A 23,362-nucleotide genomic window follows, 5' to 3' on the forward strand; every position below is an offset into this window, starting at 1 on the left:
TAGGTTTCTGTGCAGCCCTGCCTCAGATATGAAAAAAAAAATAACCAAAACAAACCCAAACAACAAAACAACAAAAACCCAGAAACATTAAAGGCACGTGGCATCACATTTCTGTATGTGAGCACATAAGCTCATGAACTGTATCTTTGAGCTGTGCAAAAATGTGCATAAGTGCCCTTGATGTGTCTATATGTTTGGTGATACATGATTTGTCTCTACATTCTGTCTGAGAAGTGGACACTAGTATCTATCCTGTAGCATAATTAGAAAAGTCATAAAATATCCTGCTGTACTGAGTCAGGATCTCACCCATCTGGGATTTATACCAAGAGATGTTCTTTTCTGGTTTTGCTGTCAGCACAAATGTTTAAATATACCTTCAAGAGCTGAAATATTTGGAAAGAAATTCTGTTTGCCTTATGTAAGCAAGCAATAATCTGCCTTTAATGAAGTTTCATCCTTCAGTTATATTCCTCTGTCTCTGCTAAAACTGGAACATACATAGTCTTCTTAATTTTAATGGGGATTGTGTGTGGAAGAAGATAAAGTAAAGGTGTTAGGAACTTGTCTACAGCGAGCTATTTTTTTTTTTTTTATCCTATCCTATCCTATCCTATCCTATCCCATCCTATCCTATCCTATCCTATCCTATCCTATCCTATCTTTTCATATCCTATTCACATACAAACTAAAATTTTTAAGCATAATAAGTGACCTCTTGCAGTGCAAAAAGATTAGGGTGTTCACAGGAAAGAAGAAATTATCATGGTAGTTTAAAAAATACAGTATCTTTCCTTTAAACATGAATGATGAGCACAGATTCATTCTGCTGTAAGAAAGTCTTTATATCACTGTCCTCACAGAAACCATCTGAACTCCTTCTAGTAGTGCACTGAATTATATGATATTTTATATCACTGTCATATGCAGCTCATTCTTTTTTTCTCATCTTTCCCCCAGGGAAGACTTGCTCATGCAGTGGTAAGATTTATTTCTTCCACAGAATATTTTATTGTAGTTAGGTTGGAGAAGGCAGGTCAAAGAAAAGTGTTTTGCACTTGGTGATAAAATATGTGTTAGTCCTTAAGATTATTTTTTTTCCCCTGGGAGTTTGTACTATACTTTTGGATCCACTGCAGAGAAAGTTTTCTCTCTTGCTCTCTCACTTATTAACTTTAAAAGCTTGATTTTGCCTGAGGAGTTATTGATCACAGTTTTCATTGAAAGATTTGGTGATCATTCAGCAGTTTTAGACCCAGGCCAAGTAATTGCCACTTTCAAGAAATAAACAATTCCAGAACTAACCTGAGATAAACTGATGTAGCTCAATAGATTTCAATCATTAACATCAGCTGAGGATTTGACCTAACTTTAGAAGGAGTATATAAGAGCTCAAAGGCGTGGAAAGCCATTCTGGCTGCACATCACTGCAAACCTATAGTGCTGTTCCATCTTTGTTATCCTAAACATTGCTATGAGAGTTAAAATGAACATTTCTCGTTACAAGCAATATCCTAAGCTTTTCACCAACCGCATTTTTAAAATCCTGAGTGATACCTGAATCTGATTCAATCTTAGGTTGTTAATCATTTTAGATACAAGACTCAGAAGACTGACAATATGTAGTTTTTACTGAGCATATCAAATGAGGTAGCCATAATGATGTAATTTGACTGTAAACCTTGTAAGATCTAATAGTTCAGTATTCCCAGACTGAAATTTCATTCTGTTCATCTTTCTCAAAGCAACAAAACCAAAAGCACTCCCCCGCAAAGTACTCCAAAAACTCAAACAAAAACAACAACAGAAATAACCACAAGTAAACAACAGAATTGTTCTTCATTATTTACTTTTCAAAACATGGAATACTCTAACTTTTTTTTTTACTTTTTTTTTTTTTTTTCTGTAGGTGGCACCTGTGTTGTTAACCCCACCGACCTGTTCTGCTCTGTTCCTGGTCGCTTATCTCTCCTCAGCTCCACTTCCAAGTACAAAGTGACCATTGCAGAGGTGAAGAGGCGCCTTTCACCACCAGAATGCCTCAATGCTTCCCTCTTAGGAGGTATTTTGAGAAGGTAAGTTGAAGGTGAGAATAACAAGTCCTAGGCAGTGCTGAAATTTCTGTAATTTTATTTTCTGCAAATAGGTTTTGTTCTCCTTCCCCACTTGGATAGGTGGTCACAGTTTGGGAAACCAGAAGGAGGTGGATTGGGAGGGAACACTGTTTCTAGGGAAAGTTTCAATACATGAGAAAAATGAAGATTGTGTTGACATTTTCCACAGAAATTTTACATTTTTCAGTGATCTAATTTATTTATTTTTTACCCCTTCAGTTCAGTTACTCATCAGAGATGGATAGGTGTTTCTTTGCCTTGTTATGAATAAAAGAGAAAAAAGACCTTCAGTGTGTGGAAAATTTCACCAGGGCTACAAATCTGACTTCTTGTTGAGAAACTATTTCAAAGTAAATTGTTCTACCAAGTGTAGTTACAGTCTTCACTCAACAAAAACCATGGAGGTTTGCATGTCTTTTGAGTACAGAAAAAACAGAATACGCTAGGTTTATTTTTCTCATTGTGTCATACTGGAGATGAAGCAAGTAATTAGGTACAATTTTGCCTCTGACCCTTCACTGACCAGAGTAGACACCTGCAGAGAGCAGTAGCAGAGAAGAGGAAAGTGGCAGATTGTGTCTCACATTGCAAGTGGAAAACAAGGAGGCAACTGTAATTCAGCCAGGCATATGTAAGTCGCAATGTCCCTGAGGCGTCAACTTAGATGGCATAAGCTACTTGAATGCCCTTTGATCAAAACTAGCTGGAAAGTCATAGGCTATTTCACTGCTGTCACTGAAGGCCACACTGATCCCTGTAGTTATACTGAAAGTCATTTTAACCAACGTGAAATATTCTAAGATATGTAGTAGTCCAAGAGCTGTCTTGAGCCATCTTGCAGACTAAGCACTACAGACTGTAAAATTGTTTCAGGGGCATGAGCCCTATTTAACTGCCTCTGTAGGCATTGAAATCCAAAATCTACAGCCACAAAAATTTTCCTCTGTTACTGCTTCACCCTGGAGAAGCCTTCAGCTAATAATCACAGAAATATTCACTTTATTCACCCAGGCTTCATTAATATCAGTGCAAGCTATTAAGAATGCAAGGGCATCAGCCTGAATGTGGGGGCTCACTTGTCCCTTCTGTTAAAGTGCTAGAACGATCGCCATAAGTTTTTGACCCAGATCAAGCATCACTCTTCCAAATCAACCCTGGGCATGGTTCAGGAGTTAGCAAAAGCCAGGCACTACTCCCAGACAGCAGCTTGGATGCACTAATTCTGTTTTACGAGGCAGAGAATGTTAATGAATAGATTTGGACAGGTTATACCAATACGTGTCACAGCTAGAGAACAGACTCAAACACTTCGTAGATGACCAGCAGAGATGTAGCAAAACCAAATCGCATTCATGGTTTGCCTGAGACCTGGCAGGGTTGGTTTTGCATCCTGTCAGCAGTCACCATCTAGGTATTTCCCCAGGTAGTTTTTCTTCAGAATTAAGTGTTCTCAGAAGACATTTCCTGACATACAACATGGTCAAAATTGTGATATCTCTTAGTGCATAAAAATGACCATCCAAATGGTGGTATTCCAACATTGGTTCCTTCCTCTACCTGAAAGAACAAGATACTGCACCTCAAAACATCTAGTCAGGCATGCTTAATACTCAGTGATTGGTTATTCTAAGCTGAGGGTCCCTCAGTCTCATTTGGGGCTAATTAAATATCTGTTAGACAAAAGTGAAGGTGTAACTGTACTGGTGACTCTATTATCTAATGACCAGGTCATTCATTTGGGATGGGAGAGATCCGGGTTCCAGTCACTGCTCTATTCAATGTTTAAGCATTTTAACATTAGTTATTTGCTGCCAGCTGGCTGCTGCATTCATCTAAAAGACACAGGTTATAATTCCCTCAGGCTGAGGAAAAAATTGAACCTACGTCTGCTGCATAAGTGGAAATGTCTCAAATGCTTCAAACTTTGAGATACTGCAGAATAACAGGTGTGGGGTGCACCAGGAACCATTTTGTGGGAACAAAGTGATGTAGGCATTTGGGATATGGGCATAGATAACCAATGATGGCTGGGATTTTAGCTTCAGCATTTCCTATTGCCTTATCCTTCTTCCTTGTAAGTATTGGGCTCTGTAAGTACCCAGGTCTCTACATAAATTATAGATGGATAGCTAGAGCTGGATTCCACATAGACATCCACATTTGAGTAGTGATCTGGCTTCCTTTTGTAGTCAGGTGAGAAACGGGTAAAGTGCCCTCATTCTAGATATCTCTTTAATATCATTCTAGAAGTATGTGTTTCTCTCTTGATTGCCTTTGGAGCTTGGGGTGGCTAAATCAGATATAAGCAACTGCACTGTCAATATTTATATTCATTCATTGCAATCCCAGGCTCTGTGCCCAAATCAGGACCATGGGTTCCACTAGGTGGAAAGCTGTCTGACGATCTGATGCTGCTGTGACAGGCATTAAAATGTCTAACTCTGTTAAAGGACCAACATGAAAGACTCATGCAGTGTGAGCAGGAAGGACATTAAGAATACAGCTCTGAAAGATTTTCTGTTGATGGCATTAGGGCAGGCATTTGTCAATAAGGTGTGTACAATTTCTAGACTTATATTAACATGGGGAAAAAGTGCAGAATAAAGACAAATTTCTCTCTCCTCCTGTTCTTTCATGATAGAGCAAAATCCAAGAATGGAGGACGCTGCTTGCGAGAAAAATTAGACAGACTGGGACTGAATTTGCCTGCAGGAAGAAGAAAAGCAGCAAATGTCACACTCTTGACTTCCTTGGTAGAAGGTAGGGTTTATAATATTGCAATATAATAGAAACATAATTAAAATGTTTCCTTGTATACAACACTTTTCAGGCAAAGTGTTAAATATCATGATCTGTATTTTGTACAAAGAGGAAAACTGACTTGCCTAAAGCCACAGACAGAATGAGTGGCAAAATGGAACTTCACTCTGAGACATCATGGCTCCCAGCAAGTGATTTGGTCCTGCAGTTTCCCCAGCATTGATCTGTGCTTTTTGTGCTGGGATCTGACTTACAAATCGATGATCCAAGTGTTCTTGTGAGAGAGATGAATGTCTTATATCAACTCTACAAGTAGGTTTGTTTATCCTCCTTTTTTTAAAAAACTTGTGAATTTCCTGGAGCTGATCCAAAAATGTGATGAATTTTTTTTCTCCCATGAGAAGGCATAATATTTAGACAGCCTTTTCCCCCCACAGATAAATGAATGAAATCTGTTTTCAGATAAACTCTAGACAGGCCCAGGAGATACTTTCTTGGCCTTTATTTGTTGTTTAAATATCATTCACCAAATACTGCCAGGCTCTTCAAACCTTCAGCTGGGAGATGCAGGTTCAAACCCCTCAGGCAAAGGAAAGAAACTCTACCTGAATCTCTTCTATTCTGGGTGAATCCACTAAGTACTTGGTTTGTTGTCTGGCTGTGAGAAGCAGCTCTGGGAATTTCAGATCCCTCCTCCTTGATGTTGAGAGCACTTAGCTCATCCTAAAGGTCAACACCTTCTAGGATCATAACCTGAAAGTTCCATACAGATCTAGGCAAGTTGGCTGAGGTCTCAGCACATATTACCACAGAATCACAGTATTACAGAAAGGTTGAGGCTGGAAGGGACCTCTGGTGATCTTCTAGTCCAATCCTCCTGCTCAAAGCACAGTCAATTAGAAGAGGTTTCTTCAGGACCTCGTCTACTGAGGGGTTTATTATCTCAAAGGATGGAGACTCCACAAGGCAGAAATAGTGCTGAATCCACAACAGTGGAGGTTTTTCAGTATCTAAGAGGAGGGACTAAGCTTCTCAGGGGCCATTGAGCACACAGAACTACCATGGGGCTGCTCTGAAATACAGGTGTGTCCGTATCACACCTGCTTGTAATAAAGAGAAAGCCATAATGGAGTTACAGTTTTAGAAAAGGGAATTTTCTCCCCCAGTTTAGAGGAGTAAGGGCTGTTCCTACCCTCACAGTCCTTCATCCATCTTGGGTCTTGGGAGGGAAGAATAAACAGAGCAATGTGGCCAGCTACTTATTCATTGGAAGAGTTTGAGAGGAAGCCCTCTTTCAACTGCTGGCCTGGGATTGATGGCACAGTACTTTTACTGTAAATGGGAATCAGATTCCTTTTTCTCCCAGGGATGGAGCTCTGCTTGCCTCCCTGCCCTTTACGCAAAACCGATAGCAAACCTATTATCAAGCCTATGGCATTGCTTTTGTTCTTGGACTGCCTTACTGTGACTTCTAAAGAACTACACTCAAGAGGCTAAGCTCACTTTGGCACAGACCTGTTTGCCTAGACACGTTAATCATGAATTTTGTCTCCTGGAATTTTTGGGAAAGGCACCACCATGTGCGTTAACATTCCAACAGAAAACAAAACAAAGCTCATTTTCTGTCTATGTAACCAATCCTCAGTCAAACTTGGCAGTGCTTATTGAATTCTTTGTAGTATAAGCTGTCTTCCCTTTGTACGTGCAGCTGTTACTTCCAAGTGGTACTAACTTGTAGCATGGTTTCTGCAAGGAAACCCATCCCTCAAAGGCTCCTGCTGCTGGAGGAGGCAGAAAACAAAAGACACAGGCTTATTCCAGGGTTTAGAGAAGAAAACAGGAGGAAAACAGCATTGGCTTTTTCGGTGTGATTTCAATACACAAATTGGCATCATGATTTGTTAGTCTTATTAATTCCCTAAATATCAAGTGCACTGTGTGGACTTCTCATAATGACCCAGAATTGTGTAGCTCTTGATTACTTTAGATGGTTCTAAGTTTATTATTACCAAAGATCCTCACAGTCCTCTATGTATCAAGGCCTTTAATATCTCTGTAAGGTAGGAATGTGCTCAACTTCTTGAATGCCTGTTTGAGGTAAGAAAAGGCAAAATTAGTTGTATCATGATTAAGTATATCGACCAAAGCCGTCTCAAAAGTCTCTGGCAAGACTGAGACTTCTTTTCCTCTAAAATAGACTAAAATCATTGAGTTTGGGGGAGTACCGCTAAGTTCAAGAGAGGAACTGCAGTGAATTTCTAGGCTGTGGTGATCATGTGAAGATCCAGACTTTATGAAAATTATCCTGTGGCCCCTTGTTTTCTGCAAACTTACTTCTTTTGGGGTTCAACATGGCTGCTAGATGTTTACTGTTATTCTTGTTTTGGTCGGGATGCATCTTTAGCGTCTTTGGTAGGGACTTCTGGGGCCCAAAGTAGGAATTGTTTGACAGGTCAGTTCCGTTCTTTCTGTTGTCATCCGCATAAATCAGCACAATGGGTGGGAAGGCAGACTGGAGAACGAACTCAGCTTTGCAAGGTTCTCCCCAACAGTATGGGACACAGCTTTGTGCAACCTGTAGGTGAGGGATGCCCTCTAGTGCCTAGATTAGATGAAGGGAAAGGTCATTTTTCTTACCGGCGCTAAAAGGAAAATTCCTACATCTTAGCTAATACAATAAAGGCTCCTCCACTGAATACTAGCATTGCCAACGCTAAGACTTAGTGCTGGTTCAAAGGAGTCATAAGCCTCCCCGGTGGGAGGAAGAAAGGATGTGAGAAGAGGGGAGATGTCCCTTCAGTTTGGACAGGTCACTTATAAGGCAGAGACATAGCATAAATGGGATTGCAGATGCAGGTAAAAGCAATGCATGAATGATTTTAAAACCACCAGATTTGTTCCAATAACCAGTAAAGGCACTTACAAAAAATCTGGACTTTGTTTTCCTGTCAAACCTAATTAAGACACTAAATTTCCTAGACACAGAATTGATGGCATTCACCATTTGGGGACCAAAACTCTTGAGAAAAATAGGTCAGCAGTTACTTTTTCCACCCTGCTATCAACTCTCACACTTTTCCCCCACCAGCCTTTGTTTAAATATCCTTCCACTTGTTCCTCCTCCCTTCTCACCCTACAAATAGAAAAAAAAATTTCACCCCCCCCCCCCTCCGCCTGTCCCTCCTCCCCCTGGGTAGCATTTCTGCTGGGTAGAACATCCGGAGGAGGCAAAGCCGAGGAGAGAGTAGGAGGTTCAGATGCCGAGTGTCCCTCTCCTGGGACACAGCTTCTGCCTTCACTCTGCATAGGAGCATCTCTCACTCTTGCTAGACCCAGGAGACACGCACGCTGCTCCTTGCACCTGCCCACAGAAACCTGTCAAGGTACGCGGCTGGTCTCTCCACTGAGGTTTTCCAGAGCTGTCTCTGCCAATTCAGGTTCAGCAACTGTCCTTTTCCATCATGCAAAGCTCTCTGGTCAATTGTCAAATTATATAAGAAAGGCAGCGCTGCCTATTGCTGCAAAGCCGTGAGCTGGATTTAAGGAGAAAGAGTCAACGATCCCCAACACCCATTCTTTGTCTCTGCAGGAGGAAAGACCAGGGGGTATTGCACATGGGAAACTTGAATTTAGATTGAAACAAGGCAACTGGCTATAAAAGCCAGGGATTTTAGAGTTTTCTGCCTTTAGTATGACTCCTCCCTGATGTAAATTATAACTAGGCAGAAGGCAGGAAATCTAAGGTAAAAGACAAGAGGTCAGTTCATTCACATTACCAACATTTCCACATTCTCCCCTAGAATAAATGTCTAAATTATGATGTAGAAAAAGAACACCTTTTTCTAAATTATGATGTAGAAAAAGAAAGAACGTATTTTATGACATTTTCTACAAACTACTTTCCCCCACCAAGCAGACTTATTTCCTACTGTACAGTAATACAAGGGACCCCTATTCACTGAGATTAACAGAAATTAATACGTATAGAAGTATATCACAAGCGACTTCTAAATACCAAATCGTCATTTGGCCCAGGTTCAAAATGACATCTTTGCTCAACAATGAGATATGAGAAATCATGTTCTGCATAGTGTTTTCATGTCCAGATTTGTATTTTTTTTTAGAATTTGATGCTGTAATTTAGAATGCCTACTCCTTATATCATATGGAAGTGTGTGCTTATATGAATAAATATGCATAGTTCTAATGTGCATCCATAGTATACATCAGCTTTCCATTTCCAGTAAAAATATATCTTTAAAATATATTTAAAACATTTTTAAATTTATTATTTCACAAAACACAATAAGTACATTTGTATCTACATTTTTACCTATCTATATCCACAGGTAGATAAGCAATTTTGGGTTTTTTTTGCTCGTGATTTTACCTCTTCATATGTCATTAACATTTAATCACAATCACAGTCATGGCTCCAGGTAAAATGGACAAGTTTTATACTTTTGTATAATTTTCTCCAATCATCAAAACAGTTTAGTATAATTTTCTCTGCTCTAATAAATAATATACACTATCTTTGTAAAGATAAGTTTGAAAGACAATTCATATTTTCATTCCCTTTTTTTTTGACTTTAAGTGAGAACATACAAATTTCAGTTTGTTATTGACCATATTGAATAAATGCCTACATTACATCAAATAAAGTTTTGCTCTCTTGAGGAAACCAAGGCTTTTCCAATGGCTAAATGTTTGAATTCTTTGCTGACTACATTCCTTGTATTGTTATTTGGGTCTGACTGGGAACAGGATAGAGCTGTCTGGAGAATGGTAATTCCACCCGATGACAGCTTCGATGGGTTTGACTTTTATCTTCTTTCCATGCTGGCATGAAAATAAACCTACCAAGTGTTTTAATGGAGTTTGGTTGAAAAGCAAAACCTGGTACTCCTCTGCAGTTGACTTACTCTTTAAGTCTTTAAATAAAGAAGAGTAAAAGCATAGCTGAAATAGAAATTTTGAAGCAACTCTACAGAAATTTAGCAGCTATAGTTTAAATTTGTACCTTTTCTCATCCATGAAGAAGTCTGGGATAGACATTTTAAACACAAAACTGGCAGTCAGCTATATGCCTCTTCATTCTGACTCACTGTTAACATGCCACTAAAATCCATTTATATTCACTGAAGATTATTTTACTTTTCCAGATGCTGTAAACTAAGTGGAAACCATTTCTCCTTTCAACTCGGAGATAGTGGTTGCTTGTTAACTTCTTATTCTTTTCAGGCATACTGGAAATCATGTTTAAAAATTCCAAATAATGCAGATGATTTTGAGTATAATCTTCAATTTTTGCATGCAAAATTGGTTACAGCTGTGAACGTTGTTGTTGACTGGTGTCAGCAAACAAATTCCCTGGGAGTAGTGCATGTATTTTACTGGTACCTGAATCCAGGTAGGTCAGATAAACACACAACAAAGTATTTGCATATAGAAACAAAAGGTATTTTTCTGGTAAAAACTCCAATGATAGAAGTGAAGACAAAAAACTCTGAAAAGGTGGAGAATCGATTCTGGACTAGAGGTCAGTGCATGTGGCTTCTTATGCCTCATGCTGTCCCTGGCACAGGACCACTGCTCCCATGGATGTTTTCATCTTCCTTGACCTGGCCAGGTCTGTGCAGAGCACAGAGTCTCGGTCTTGCTGGGGATGGGATTCATCTCATCATCTTAATCATAGTTGTATCTGTTCTCTCATGTCGCACATTAGTCAATAGGGAGAAATCAGCACTTCTGGGTGATTAGCAATTAAATTAAATTAATAATTAAACATTTGATTAAGTTGCTCAGAAAAGCTCTGGAATCTCCACAGCTGGAAATATTCAAGACTAGGCTTGAAAAGTCCATGAATAAGCTAATCTAAGGCCATGCTTTCAACAGAAGGTGATCTCCTGAATTGCCTTCTAACCCAGACTTTTCTATAATTCCTCTGATCCACTTTTGCCTTCAACTTTAGTATGGGATGATACCTGCTTCAAGTGCTAGCTTGTCTCCATTGACTTGAAAGTACTAGGTCAGATGTCAATATTGACATTTAATCAGAGGAATTCCACTGCACATGTTCTCAAAGTGAAGTGCTACAGCTCCTGCATCCCTCCTAACTGTTCACCTGGAGCATCAGCCTGGTCTCCAAAAGGCCAGGGTCCAATGCCGCCTCTCATGATGGCAATCAAATACACAATTCTGAAAAAAAGAAAAATAAAAAACCCACAACACCCTAACCCAAAAACTATTCTGGAGCACATGTCTCAGTCACTCATGCAGATGTGCTTCAACGTACACTTCTGGTAGCTGACCTATTTCTACCTTCTACGATGAGATGAGAGCACGTGTCATCTGGAAGTGCCTATTTCCCACCAGGGAAAGACTAACTTAGGCACAGATGTTCACACTCCAGGCAGCTGTTTTTGATCAGATAAATCCCACACCAAGGTTGTCAGAGTCACAGCACGCAGACCAGAGTGTTCAGTAAACCCTAAAATAAATTCCTGAGTTCTCTAAGCTAGTGGAGAGGGACAGGTTCTTCCAGAGGTATTTGGCACCCGGCGTGGAGTTGGGTTATGGTGTCCAGTCTCTGTAGTGAGGTAGAGATGTGCTCAGTGCCTGCCTCTGTCACAGACTTCTCACAAAGCCTAGTCAAGCCACGTACTCCCTTTGCCTTGATTTACCCACCTATAAAACAGTAACTGTGATCTTCATTGTCATCCCTTTTTGTTTTGTCTGGTCAATTTTGACTGCAGTCTTTTTGGAAACAGGATTGTTTCTTGTGCTCTACTTTGGTGTCTGCTTATCTTTAACGTGGGGCACTTGTATTATGCCTGCTGGCTTAACCCCTAAGCAAATACGCTGAAATATATGATATCCACACAGGTGTCTCCTGGGGTAGAAAGGTATTCTTCCTTTAGAGATAGAGAAGTGAAGCACCAAAGGCTGAATCTCAGCTCTTCAGAGCGATACTTTCCTACCTTCCACTAATTTCCATGCCTTATATATCAATGATGCACCCGGCTTACAAAACGTAAGCAGCTGCCCAGTACTCCCTGGTGGCAAGGGAGGGTGCTAAACCCAGCTGTCTTGACCAGTATTTTCTCACGAGAGGAATAACCTCCCTATCTTCTGGCTGGTACTATCTGATGACTAAGCATGAGCAGGCCAAATGGGCTGAAATTTGTAACTGAGATCCGGAATGAATGTCTACAGAAGTAATTTGTTATTGTATTATTATTTTTTGAAGAGTAGAAGAAATTCTGTAAGCATAATAATGAATAATAATAACCTTAAAACCTAACTGACCCATTTTGTTTGCCCACAGGGGAAGCATTACATTTGGCCAGAGATTTCGGCTATACCTGTGAAACAGAGTTCCCTGCCAAGGCGGTAGGAGAGCACATTGCCAGACAGCACATGGAACAGAAAGAGCAGACAGCGAGGAAAAAGATGATCCTAGCGACAAAGTAAGAAGGGAGGGGAAACTAAAAAAGAAATCTGTCTGTCACTTCTCCGTTTTGGATCTGGGGGCTGGGGGAGGGAGGAGTGGGAGTATGGAGCTGGGATTGCAGTGACTGCTATCACAACAGTACTCACTGACAGCAAGTGAGAGCAATCCTCTTTAGAGATGCTGTAAGAGGAACCTTATTTACTGCAGTGAGGTGTTAGTGGCTGTGCTCTCATTGCCTGCAGGTAAGGGGGGCACGTACATCTCAGATGCTTTGGTTTAGATGAGAGGAGGCGATATTATTACATGGTAAGATCTATAGGATAGAGACTAGCTTTGTCTCCTGTTTGCATGTGAGCAGGAGATCTAAGCTTCTACTGAAGTACTAGTTACTGTGAGATAATTATCGTTAGTCTGCTGTGGGAGAGCTGGTTTGCAGAGGGACAGATCCTCTCTGGATGGAAATTGCAGCAGTTCCCCTGAAGTCAAAGACACTGGAACAATGTACACCAGCGGGGGAGCTTTGCTAAAGCTATTAAAGACACACGGAGACACCTGACTTTGCTCTAAACAAGTCACTCGCCTCCCCGGAGCAGTAACATCATATCAGGATAACATTTCATCTAGGTTAATTAGCTTTGATGAGGGAGGAATTAGCCTTCATGAGCCATGGGAAACAGGAATAAATAGTCTACATGGAACAATGTAGACCGACGCTAGGTGTGTGCTATGCCTGCATGGGGTAGCCTTGAACATATTCATACTCTTCCTGCGCTTACTACAGTGTTACACAGTGAGGCTGCAGGAGAGCTGAGGCCAGAAAGCCAAGCTCTCAAACCACTATGCCAGTACTGGAAGTGTTTGGAAATCATCCAGGCTGGGATATATCCAACAGAGAGGGATCCCCCTGTAGCAGGGGAGAAGGCTGACCAGCAGCAGGATTGTCCTTTGTATCCCAATGTCCTTCTGCTTTGTCTGTTTGTGGGGAACAGGATTTCTGGCCTTGGTGTCCCTCTTCTATCTAGAGCTCCTTGCCCTGAAGGTGACCCAGAGATGACATGCATTGAAACATCTCAGGCTTGTGAATCCCATGAATATAGTCTGTGATCCTTCCCTGGGGTGATAAGCAGAGCATGTGTGGCTCAGGGGGCGTTTGCTGGTTGTGAAGGTGGTGAGACACCTCCCGCATCATGCTCTTAAGTCCCTTGTAGATTAAAAGGAATAATGTAAGTGGAATATGATCTTATTCTTACCTATATCCACATTTGTTTTAAGGGTCCAAGAGGTCTCAGAGATGTGAGAATAAACCAGCTGGCAAGAAGCAGCTCCTCTCTGCAAGTCGTGTCTCCCTATTGCTGCATAGCCCATTAACAATCTGCCCCCCTAACTATGTAAGAGCCGATTGCAGTGCTGGGCAGCACAATCTAAACAAGAGTTAAGACTGCAAGCTGCCCCAGCTGGAGGATTTGCCCCATCTATAACACATTATAACTCAATTATAATGATACAAATCTTCCCCCTTCTTTTCTTGCTGTAGTGAGACATCATATCACCATGGGTTGTAATAATCAGTGGGTAACTGTTATGTCCTACCTCCATAGGCTGTCCCACTGAAGGACACATAAGAGTCTTCCTACCCTTTCTCATCACTCCATACCTACTTTCTCACCCTTATTTACTACTGAGATGGGGAGTCATGGACATGCATTACTCCTAACCCCCATGAACTTTGGGCTTGTAGGCTGTTAATGCTGCACTTGTAAGCAACAAAATTACTTTTCTCCCCCTTCCATCAGTTAAAAACACCAGCAAATTGATCAGGGAGATCTGTCGATAATACAAAGATAGGCCATATCCTAGTGCAGTCAGAGTGCTTGTAACAAGGACAGATGGGTCAATGTGTGTGCTACTACTGCCCTCTCCTGCCTGGAAGTAGAACAGTGATTCACAGACGAGTCTTGGCCAGGTACTACAGGAGACAGAGGTCCATGACATCGTAATATTAGCATGGTATTTCCCAGCCATGCTTCCACGTGTCTGATAGTAGGCACTCTAGTCATTTGTCAGGAGTTTCAATTATTCACTAGGCATGTATAAGCTCTAGGTTTGTGATTTCAGTAATTTCACAACTGCCCTGCCTCATGCGCTTGTGAGTTAGGACACTAGAAAAAGTGGTGGATTGTTATGCTGCCACCAAAAACAACACTGAAATTCCAGGGTGGTAAAATCACTCATGGCAAGCTTTGCCTGTGGAAAGAACTGGAGTGCCATTGCCTGTGTGTGTTGCCACTGTCCGCTCTGCAACAGAGCCAGAAGTCCATAGAGGTGTGCCTTTGGCAGAACTGGTGAGATCTTCCACATGTGGGGTCTTGAGGAAAAATAAGGGGAAAGAACAAAATTATTTGCACAATTCCTAGTATATAGGTGAAATTCCATTCTGGATTCAGACATCCAACTTCAGTGGCTTGATTCAGTTGCCCAAATGTAGGCATCTGCTGTCATTTGAGAGGAATTGGCTTATCCAAAGTGGTTACCAGCTGCTGCTCCAGAAGCACACAGGTCTCTCTTTGTTACTGTGTTGTATCTGCCAGTTATTATGGATGTCTTGGGTACCACATATCTATACGTGGGTAACTAAATGGAGCCCTTAATGTCTATAATGCTGAAGTCTCCAGCGTCCAGTAGGAACTCCCAGTGTTATCGAGGGCATCTATACCTTGTAATCAAGCAATCCACTCACCCTGGATGGAAATAGTTCAGCTGCCATGCACAGAACTGTGGCCCATGGCCTTTAGTGAAGGCTAAAGAGTGCTACTTCAGATGCCAATAGCTCTCTTTAACACATGGAGGCCACCAAGCTTAAGGTAAAACTCTCTTCATTGCCCTGCTCAGCCCTATCTGGTCGGAGGCTATGTTGATAGTAATACAGTGAATGAAATCAGAACTATTTTCTATCATGGAACAAACCATATTCATTGTGTTAAGCCACCTGATCTTCCAAAACTACCTCTTTGAAATGGTCTCTCAAATTTGCTAATTCAGGACCTGCCTAGGACAGTACTAGTTGATGGAACAAGATGATGCCGTGGCCTGTTTAACAACCTGATGGTCTAGACAAGGAAGAATCAGAGTTTTACCTAACAATTATCATGGGAAGAAGAGATGATTGGGCTGTGTGGCCAGTATACAGCACTGAACACAAGTGACAGCAAGGGCAGGATGGGAATGAAACAAGCTTTGGTTAAGAGCTGAAAGGATAAGAGAGGGGTAAACAACAGGAGAAGGCAGTCTCCTATGATTCTCTTGTTTTGCACTCACCTCCTTTGACTGAGCAGATGATTGTCTGGGCACTCAAGGGAAAGATCCTTCAAAAAAAAGACTGAATTGTCATAGTTCTGGCCAAAGGGTGCTGATACTGGCCTGTTAACCCTAGACTCTTTAAAAAGGCTTCAGGACATGTCGATGCAAACCACACAGAAATTTAAAAGACAAAACAAAACACAAAAAACCAAACCCTTGTACCTGGCTTTAGAGGGTCTTTAAGCATAGGTTAGTTCACCTTGCAAAGGTGTGAGAGACCTTGAATGGCTTTACAACAGGGGACAGAACCTCATCGGGTTGCAGCTAGGACAGATGCAGAACTGCTGAAGGCCACATCAATAATTCCACTTGATGGAGAGGCATGCTGTCCTATGGGAAACATCACAGCATATCGCAGCACAAGGCTTTCCACATAAGACAGAGGGACAGATACACACACAATTACACAGACCAAAACAGACTAATGTGAATAATAACCTTTTTGTGGGATTGCTTAAAGCCAGTACAGGATAATCAACCTCTGAGCCATGACATTAGGTGCTCAATTTGCTAGTTTTCTGAAAAGTAGCTCTGAGACTGGATGCACAGGACCTGCTGATCACCTCCCCGATATCTGGTCTTTGGGTGCCTGGTAACTCTGCCACATTTGGAATATATTATACTCATGGGCACACACATTTTTCCCACTCTTGTACTCATCACAAGGCATTTGCTTTGGCCACTGCTGGGGGTAGGATCATGGACTGGATGGGCTCTTGTTCTGATCCAGTACAGAATTTATCTTTTCCTGATCATATACTGGAACATCTGACCATCTATCACAAATCACTAGGTACGTCCCTTGCAGGGGTGATTAATCTGTGGCCCCTAAGACAGCATAACTATTTTTCTTTGCTTTTTCAAAGTCACAGTCCAACTCAGCAAATATCTGTCAGCCCCTCTCCCTGTCACTACCCCAGGTGATGTTTTATTGGTAGTGGAGGCTCTGAGACACCACTTTGCCTAGAAATCCCCTTGAAAAAAGTAGGTTACTGCCTTTTACAGGTTTTCATGTATAATAAAAAAGTTTTTTCTTTTCTTTCAATCTGCCAACATTCAGTAAAGACTTTTGACATGTGAAGATAGAAGGGAACTTAATTGCACACTTGGTTCTGACACTTTCCTTTGTCAAAATAGAAAAACTTTTAAGATGAACTTTTTCAACAGGTAGAAAGTAGAGGTTGGAGGAAGGAGAGAAGAGCGGTGCTGACAGGGCCGACTGGGGATAGTAGATTGTTTAGAAGCCAAAATGACTGACTGTTTGCAGTTGTTGAAAGGAACTGTTTTTCCTCTAAGGACCTGATTCATTAAAACTGTATGCTGCATTTACATACATTTCTGCTGAATACATCTTTTTGCCTGAAAGGCTAAGACAATGCTGTCTTTTCAAGCAGTCCGTGTCTAGGTCCATACAGATGACAAGAGTTTACAGAAATCAGGCTTGGATGAAGTCCAGCAGCATAGCAGGACATAGTTTTCTGCATCTTCTCTCCTGGTATCCAAAGTCTATGTCCACAGTTTGCAGAACAGTGATATAATGAAGGGTAAAAACAGGTTACTATAGTTTCCTTGCTATGGCCATGGAGGACCTTCTAAAGACCAAGAAGCTGAGTTTACCCACTTATTTTCCATTATTCCTCGTCCCAAAGGACAAGAGTTGCAAGGTGATAATGAAGAACTTGAACTTTATCTAGGACCAGATGTGCAAAGAGTTTTCTAACAGAAATCATGGACCACAGAGATGCTCTTTGGTGTTAGAAACTGGCCCCAGGCCCAGTGATTGCATCTATGCTAACAAAGTAAACCATGCACACACTGAGTCCTCAGATTGCAATGTCCATATTTTTAAAATGTTAGAATGGCTTCCTGAACTCTCCCAAATATCTTCTGAGCATGTTCTGGGAGATTGCTGATACCAGGGTCCATTCTCAGGAAGCCACCCTGTATAGGAGACTAGAGGAGCATAACTATAGGGACCTTATCAGATGGTGACAATTTGCATGAAGGTATGAGATGACCCCTGGCACTGTATATTTTACTAGGTGGCAGTTTACTAAGTTACATGTAGTCACCGTGACCAGTATTAGGTCAATCCAACTGAGTGTCAGGCTACTATCAGGCAACCCAACTGAGTAATCTGATTGTCTGGTGGTCATCATGCCCTCCTGACCCCATGTTAAGTGCCTATATTTCCAATACAGTCAATGGGGAATGATATGCTTATTTGGAGAAGCTCTAAGTGAGAGATCCAGACACCTCTCCTTTTTTAATTAATTGTATCATAAATCAATTGAAAGTAAGTGGTATCTCTCTTCATCCATGGTCCAGATAGTAGTTTTCTGAGGACATGCACTACATGGAGCTCATTCAGTTTCTTTTTTTTAAAAGTACATTCCTAGACTAATTTGCAAACTGACCCAATACAACAATATCACAAGAATGAAAAGGCTTTATTTTCAGGGCTTTCCCTGTGTTAGGTCCTATACAGAGGTATCCCAGGGGATATTTTTAATGCCCAGTTGCTGAGGCATCCAGAGAAGCCTGAGGGAAGGCCTGAGAAAGAGAAGGAAGACAGCAAGAGCAACGATTCTTTCCAAAGATGATGGGCTACTATGCTGGTGGGAGACCAGGCAAGACAGAGCCTGAGATCCCATTGCAAGGTGCCAAGCTGGGGTCCCAGGTCCTACCTACTGAAAGCGTGCCTTGCTCAGGAAACCATCACTGAGAAAAAGTGGAGCTGATGGGATTTGCCTCGCTTGCCTGTGTGTTGTGTAGGCACTGACAGCTGAGTGAGTCACTGAGCTCCTCCTACAGTCACCAGAGAGAAAGAGGCACTGTTAGGATGCAAGTCCTCTGGTCTGCTGCAGACATCTACCTTAGGCTGCCTGATACATGGCAGAAATGTAAAACAATTTAATGAATGTTTTAATAAGAAATTTAAATACTGCTGCTGGAATGAATTCTTACTCTGGGCAGACCTGTGGGAGAGGTCTCAGTTGAGGATCCATCAATTCTTCTGCCCCAGACTCTACAAAGAAGCAGAGGATGGACACAAATGGCAACTAAGAGAGCAAAGGTAGTATTTTCTTTCACAACTCCTAGTGCTCCATTTGTCTTAAGAGTTGGGGGCCACGAAGGCAGGGCCAAAATTGCCAGGACTTCTACTTGCAGATAAACCAGTACACACAAGCGAATGTACAAGCAGTGGTGTATTTACACAAACACAGGCATGTTCTAATGCTAGTTCATCATTTTCTTTAACTATAACCCTTGTTTCTAACATAGGTGAGCTAAACCAGAATTAACACTGCCGAACTGGGCCCAATTCCGGAAAGAAGTCATATTTTAAAATATCAATGTTAATATGGTTCCACAGAGGAACTATTCCTGTTCAAGAGATTCTGTATGTTGCTGGATCTGAGATTTTGGGGCAGGGAAGCAAGGGGGGGATTCATTTGCCTTTAATTTCTTTAACAATGCCTCTGCCAAACTCTTCTGTTATGAATGAGATCACTCAGGATAAGGTGACAGTGTTTTGGGGATCAGCTTTATGGAAAGGATTACACCTGTGTTATTTAAGGATTTCTGCTTTCCTTTTAGACAAATATGTAAAGAATTCCAAGACCTTCTAAGTCAAGACAGATCACCCCTCGGATCCTCTAGACCGACTCCAATATTAGACCTCGACATCCAGAGACATTTAACACATTTCAGGTATGATTTTGAATGAGGAACAATTAACTAACATCCATAACTTTGATAAAGACTACATATGATGTTTTAATGGTATTTGTTCCCTTACCTAGAAGACTGTAATGTCTATAAACCCTCTGTTATCTGTGTCTATTAAAAGTGTGTGTTTGCCCAGCAATGTAGTTCAGGCTAGTTGCATTCACCCTGCTTCTAGGACCACAGTCTGAGTTTGAGTAAGTCATTTTCCACATCTGCTGTCCAAATCTCCCCATCTGGCCCAAAAGCTGTCTTGCTCTAGATGTGAGCCAAATCACAAGCCAGCCAATGAAGTGGATGGTCCAGAAATGAAGAAACTCAAGTTCAGAGCCAAAATGACAAAATAGATGAATCAAAATAGCAATAAGAGGAGGAAGAGGCTGCATCCTTACTAATTAACTAAATAGTTCCAGAGGCTCCTCTATGCTACTGAGACCATTTGACATCATCTTACCATGGCCATACTATTAACTCTTTGGCCTCCTAAGCAGACTGGCCTCCAAGTACGCTACCTACTGGAACAGTCTTACTGCACTAATTCCTGAACACCCTGGAAAGGTCTGGGAAGCCAGCAAGCTGGCTCAGACTAAAAAGCCAGAGACTGCTAATATATTTAGACTCAGTTCCTGTGCCCATGCCCTAGCAATATTTAATTTACTGGTGCAGACAGCCAAAGAAACTGTTATGAAGACAAGGACCCATAGTATATGCACTCCAAGTCCAAACTTAATCAGAATTTTATCCAAGTTATGGATAAAAGTGCATAGTTGGTTTGGGATCAGAAAGATTTATTAGCCCAGGAGTTGCTGTGCAATTTCACGTTTTTGCTTTAGGCTATGTGCTAGATACAGTCAAGAGTGAGATGGGAACTTCCAGAGGGCCACTTTGAAATAGTGGGGTCATCTAAGATATTTATCAAAGATAGGTGTGATGAAACATCCTAGATGTGTTCCCATCTTTGCTCAGACCACAGACGGGAATACACGACTAGCTGAGGCTACAGATTTTTTTTTTCTAGCCATTAACTGATACCTGAAAAAAATCAACGTGTAAAGAACTGTTCCAGAGAGCTGTTTACAGACAATAGCACCAAGCAGGTTCGTTAGGCCTACGAAGCCTTAGAATGATGTTGCATATTCTTGAGCACAGCCAGCTGAGCCACTCTTCATCCATTGGCTGGACAGAAAACTTTTGTGCCCAAACATCCCAACATCTTTTAGTTGTTAAGATTCTGATAGAGCATGAGGCACCCAGCAGCCAGGTGGTGTGAATCCTAATGTTTAGTCCCTCAGACTTTGAATAGAATCCAAAATACCCACCATCCCACTTCTTCCATCTACCTGTTGGGGGTGGGGAGAGGCAAGGATAATGCCTGGTCCACAAATGCACACATTCCTGTTTATTCTTCCACACACCCGTGTGCATCCTATGGGTACACGAACACATCTAGACAACCCCACTTCTCTTCTCAGGCAGTGATGTGAACAGACATACACATACATTTACATCTCTGTCTACTTTCCCTTATACACACACACTCCAAAATACCTAACCACACCTGCACACCGAGAGAGATGTACTTATTTGTATGGGATACTCACAGAGGGATTTTAATGGGCTACCTAAGCTTATGGAAAAATAAGTAACTCCCCATTACATGCACACAAAGTAAACACGATATAAGGTAGCTAATCTCCAAGGATTCCTGTATAAAGAAGAAATAGAAGTCAGGATAAAATGCTGAAGACTTCAGCTACAAAAGCTGTCAACTTGTACAGCTTCCACCCTTCTTTCTCCGCTGCATTTCAGTAGGTTGGAGTACAAAGCTTCTGTAGGCAGCTCCTGGATCATTCAGTACTTTCTTTCGTGCCTGCTGTAGGCAATAAGTGTCGGACTGAAGATGGGCACCTAGAAGAGCACAGGTCTTGATCCTACACAGATGCTTCCCTCGGCTTAAATCAGACAGGTTCTGATTGTGCTTGGGGAATGATGAGTACTGCCAGACCCAGAGGCTGAGCTGAGACCATATTCCTTTTCCATCTACTGTAGAGAAGTTGAGGTCAGATCCAGCTTCTGACCCAGATTTCTAACTCTACTCATCTACCTGTAGGTGCCTTGGCTCCAGACAGGTGTATATCTTCTGCTGTAGTCTCTAGGGATCTCGTCTGTATAGCCTGTGAAATCTGCATTGCAATTAAGCAGGCCTAACATAGACATCTACATTAGTGTGACTTGAATTTCTCCCTAAACTCCATTGACCGAACAGTCTGGTCTAGATCTCCAGCTAAATGGGAGCTTAGGCAACCAGTACAAACTAGACACTTATATTGTAAATAGCTAAATGTAGTGTAGGCAAAAAAAAAAATCACTATTCCCATCCCCTAAATCTGGCAACCTTCACAGCTAGGTCATCTGAACCCCTCCTACCGCTATTTGCCTTCTTGAGATTAAATATCACAGAAGGCACTTAAGTCTGTCTCAGATGCCAGAGAAGGTGCAAGAATGTAATTTGCCATGTTTTCCAGGAGCATTAACTATTTTCTGAGTCAAGTTTTCAACACAGACTCTGACTGATCACTTGGTTTCTTTGACTTTCTCTGAGGCATGAACCTCAGACTGAACCAACCTTGGTCACAAGAGATTTGCACCTGATCAGTTGGGGATGAGAGAAGAGGAAGAAATTCTTGGTACCCCAACACACAGAGAAAGTCCTTGTAACCCAGCAACAACAGGCTCATTGCTGTCTGAGGCATAGCACAGCCTCCCACTGGTCACAAGCATAAATAGCTGCTTGTCATTATACATCAGTCAGGAATCATTTCATAAAAAGATGTTGAAAGCATCTGCCTAACAAAGCACATGTCTAACACTAAGAATCCAAATATTCAAAGTACCTTGGCCTCCACATCCCTGACCATAGGCCCCCACTTAAGCTCAGATTTCCAAAAGAGCAGGTTGTCCTTATTTTTTACAGTGACAATTATCATGTATCTGTACCTATAGATAAAGAGGTCTGCAACTGTATGCCAGAGAAGAATTTGACCTTCATACCATAGTCATTGTCAAATACTCTTATGACATCTACAGTAGTCAGCCTAAAATTGGGCTGTCTTAATAAGTGGCTGGTCCCGATTATACACATGAAATTAATGTTATTTATGACCAAAATGCCCAAGAGCTGTTGGTGCTCTACAAATAGGTCTTGCAGAGGAGACATAAATCTGAAGTAGTGACTCCATGTAGTCATCACAAATTTTATAACATGCTTTTTCAATAGTGAAATTTTCATCTTTATTTCTATCTGTATTCCAGAACTGTGTTTTTTCTCACAATAAATTCTCTGTCTCTGTGCTGTATAAATCTCTAGATTAGGATGGAGCCAAAATATTATGTTGGCAAGGACAAGCCATAGCCTTTCACTGGAATCTCTGACAAGGTTTTATGAATGGTTTTAGCATAAATATAGCATGTTTTTCAACCATTATCCAATATGAACTGATTTTTGACCATGGTAAATTTCATACAGTTTCATATAGATTTAATATAACAAGAAGAGGTTCAGAAATTCTGCCTTGTAAACCATAATCAAGGCAGCAAAGAAACCGGAAGATGAAAAGTTGGTATTTTATACATATATGTATATGCTTATGCCATATGATGTCAGAAAGTCAAAGAGATACTTGTATGACCAGAAAAAAATCAGAGGAATCACACAGTTGTCTATTATTAGAATAAATTCTAAGATAATGAAAGACTTTTTGAAGAGCTATAATATCTGATACCTACAGCAGAATCCAGCCTCTACTACCTTGGGGTAAAAGGGAGCTTTCTTTAGGAATAAATTACCCTACAGCTGGTAAGTGTAGAGTTATGTGCTCCACTTGCTCATGATGTTACTTGCTCAACGTTAATAATTAAGACCAGGGTTCACAGACCGACACAGGTC

At 41.3% G+C, this 23,362-nt stretch overlaps 1 protein-coding gene across 2 annotated transcripts in view; it reads left to right on the plus strand.

The window, feature by feature from the left end:
* The window catches only part of TFAP2D (transcription factor AP-2 delta), a 48,460-nt gene that overhangs the window by 14,898 nt on the left and 10,200 nt on the right, over nt 1–23,362 (plus strand). For both annotated transcript variants that reach the window (XM_049818782.1, XM_049818783.1), the window contains 4 exons: nt 1,910–2,075; nt 4,756–4,874; nt 12,205–12,346; nt 19,288–19,401. In XM_049818782.1, the coding sequence (XP_049674739.1) occupies nt 1,910–2,075; nt 4,756–4,874; nt 12,205–12,346; nt 19,288–19,401 (541 nt within the window). The remainder of the gene's footprint in view (nt 1–1,909; nt 2,076–4,755; nt 4,875–12,204; nt 12,347–19,287; nt 19,402–23,362) is intronic.

Source organism: Accipiter gentilis, chromosome 16 (genome assembly GCF_929443795.1).
Source record: "Accipiter gentilis chromosome 16, bAccGen1.1, whole genome shotgun sequence".
Taxonomy (NCBI): domain Eukaryota; kingdom Metazoa; phylum Chordata; class Aves; order Accipitriformes; family Accipitridae; genus Astur; species Astur gentilis.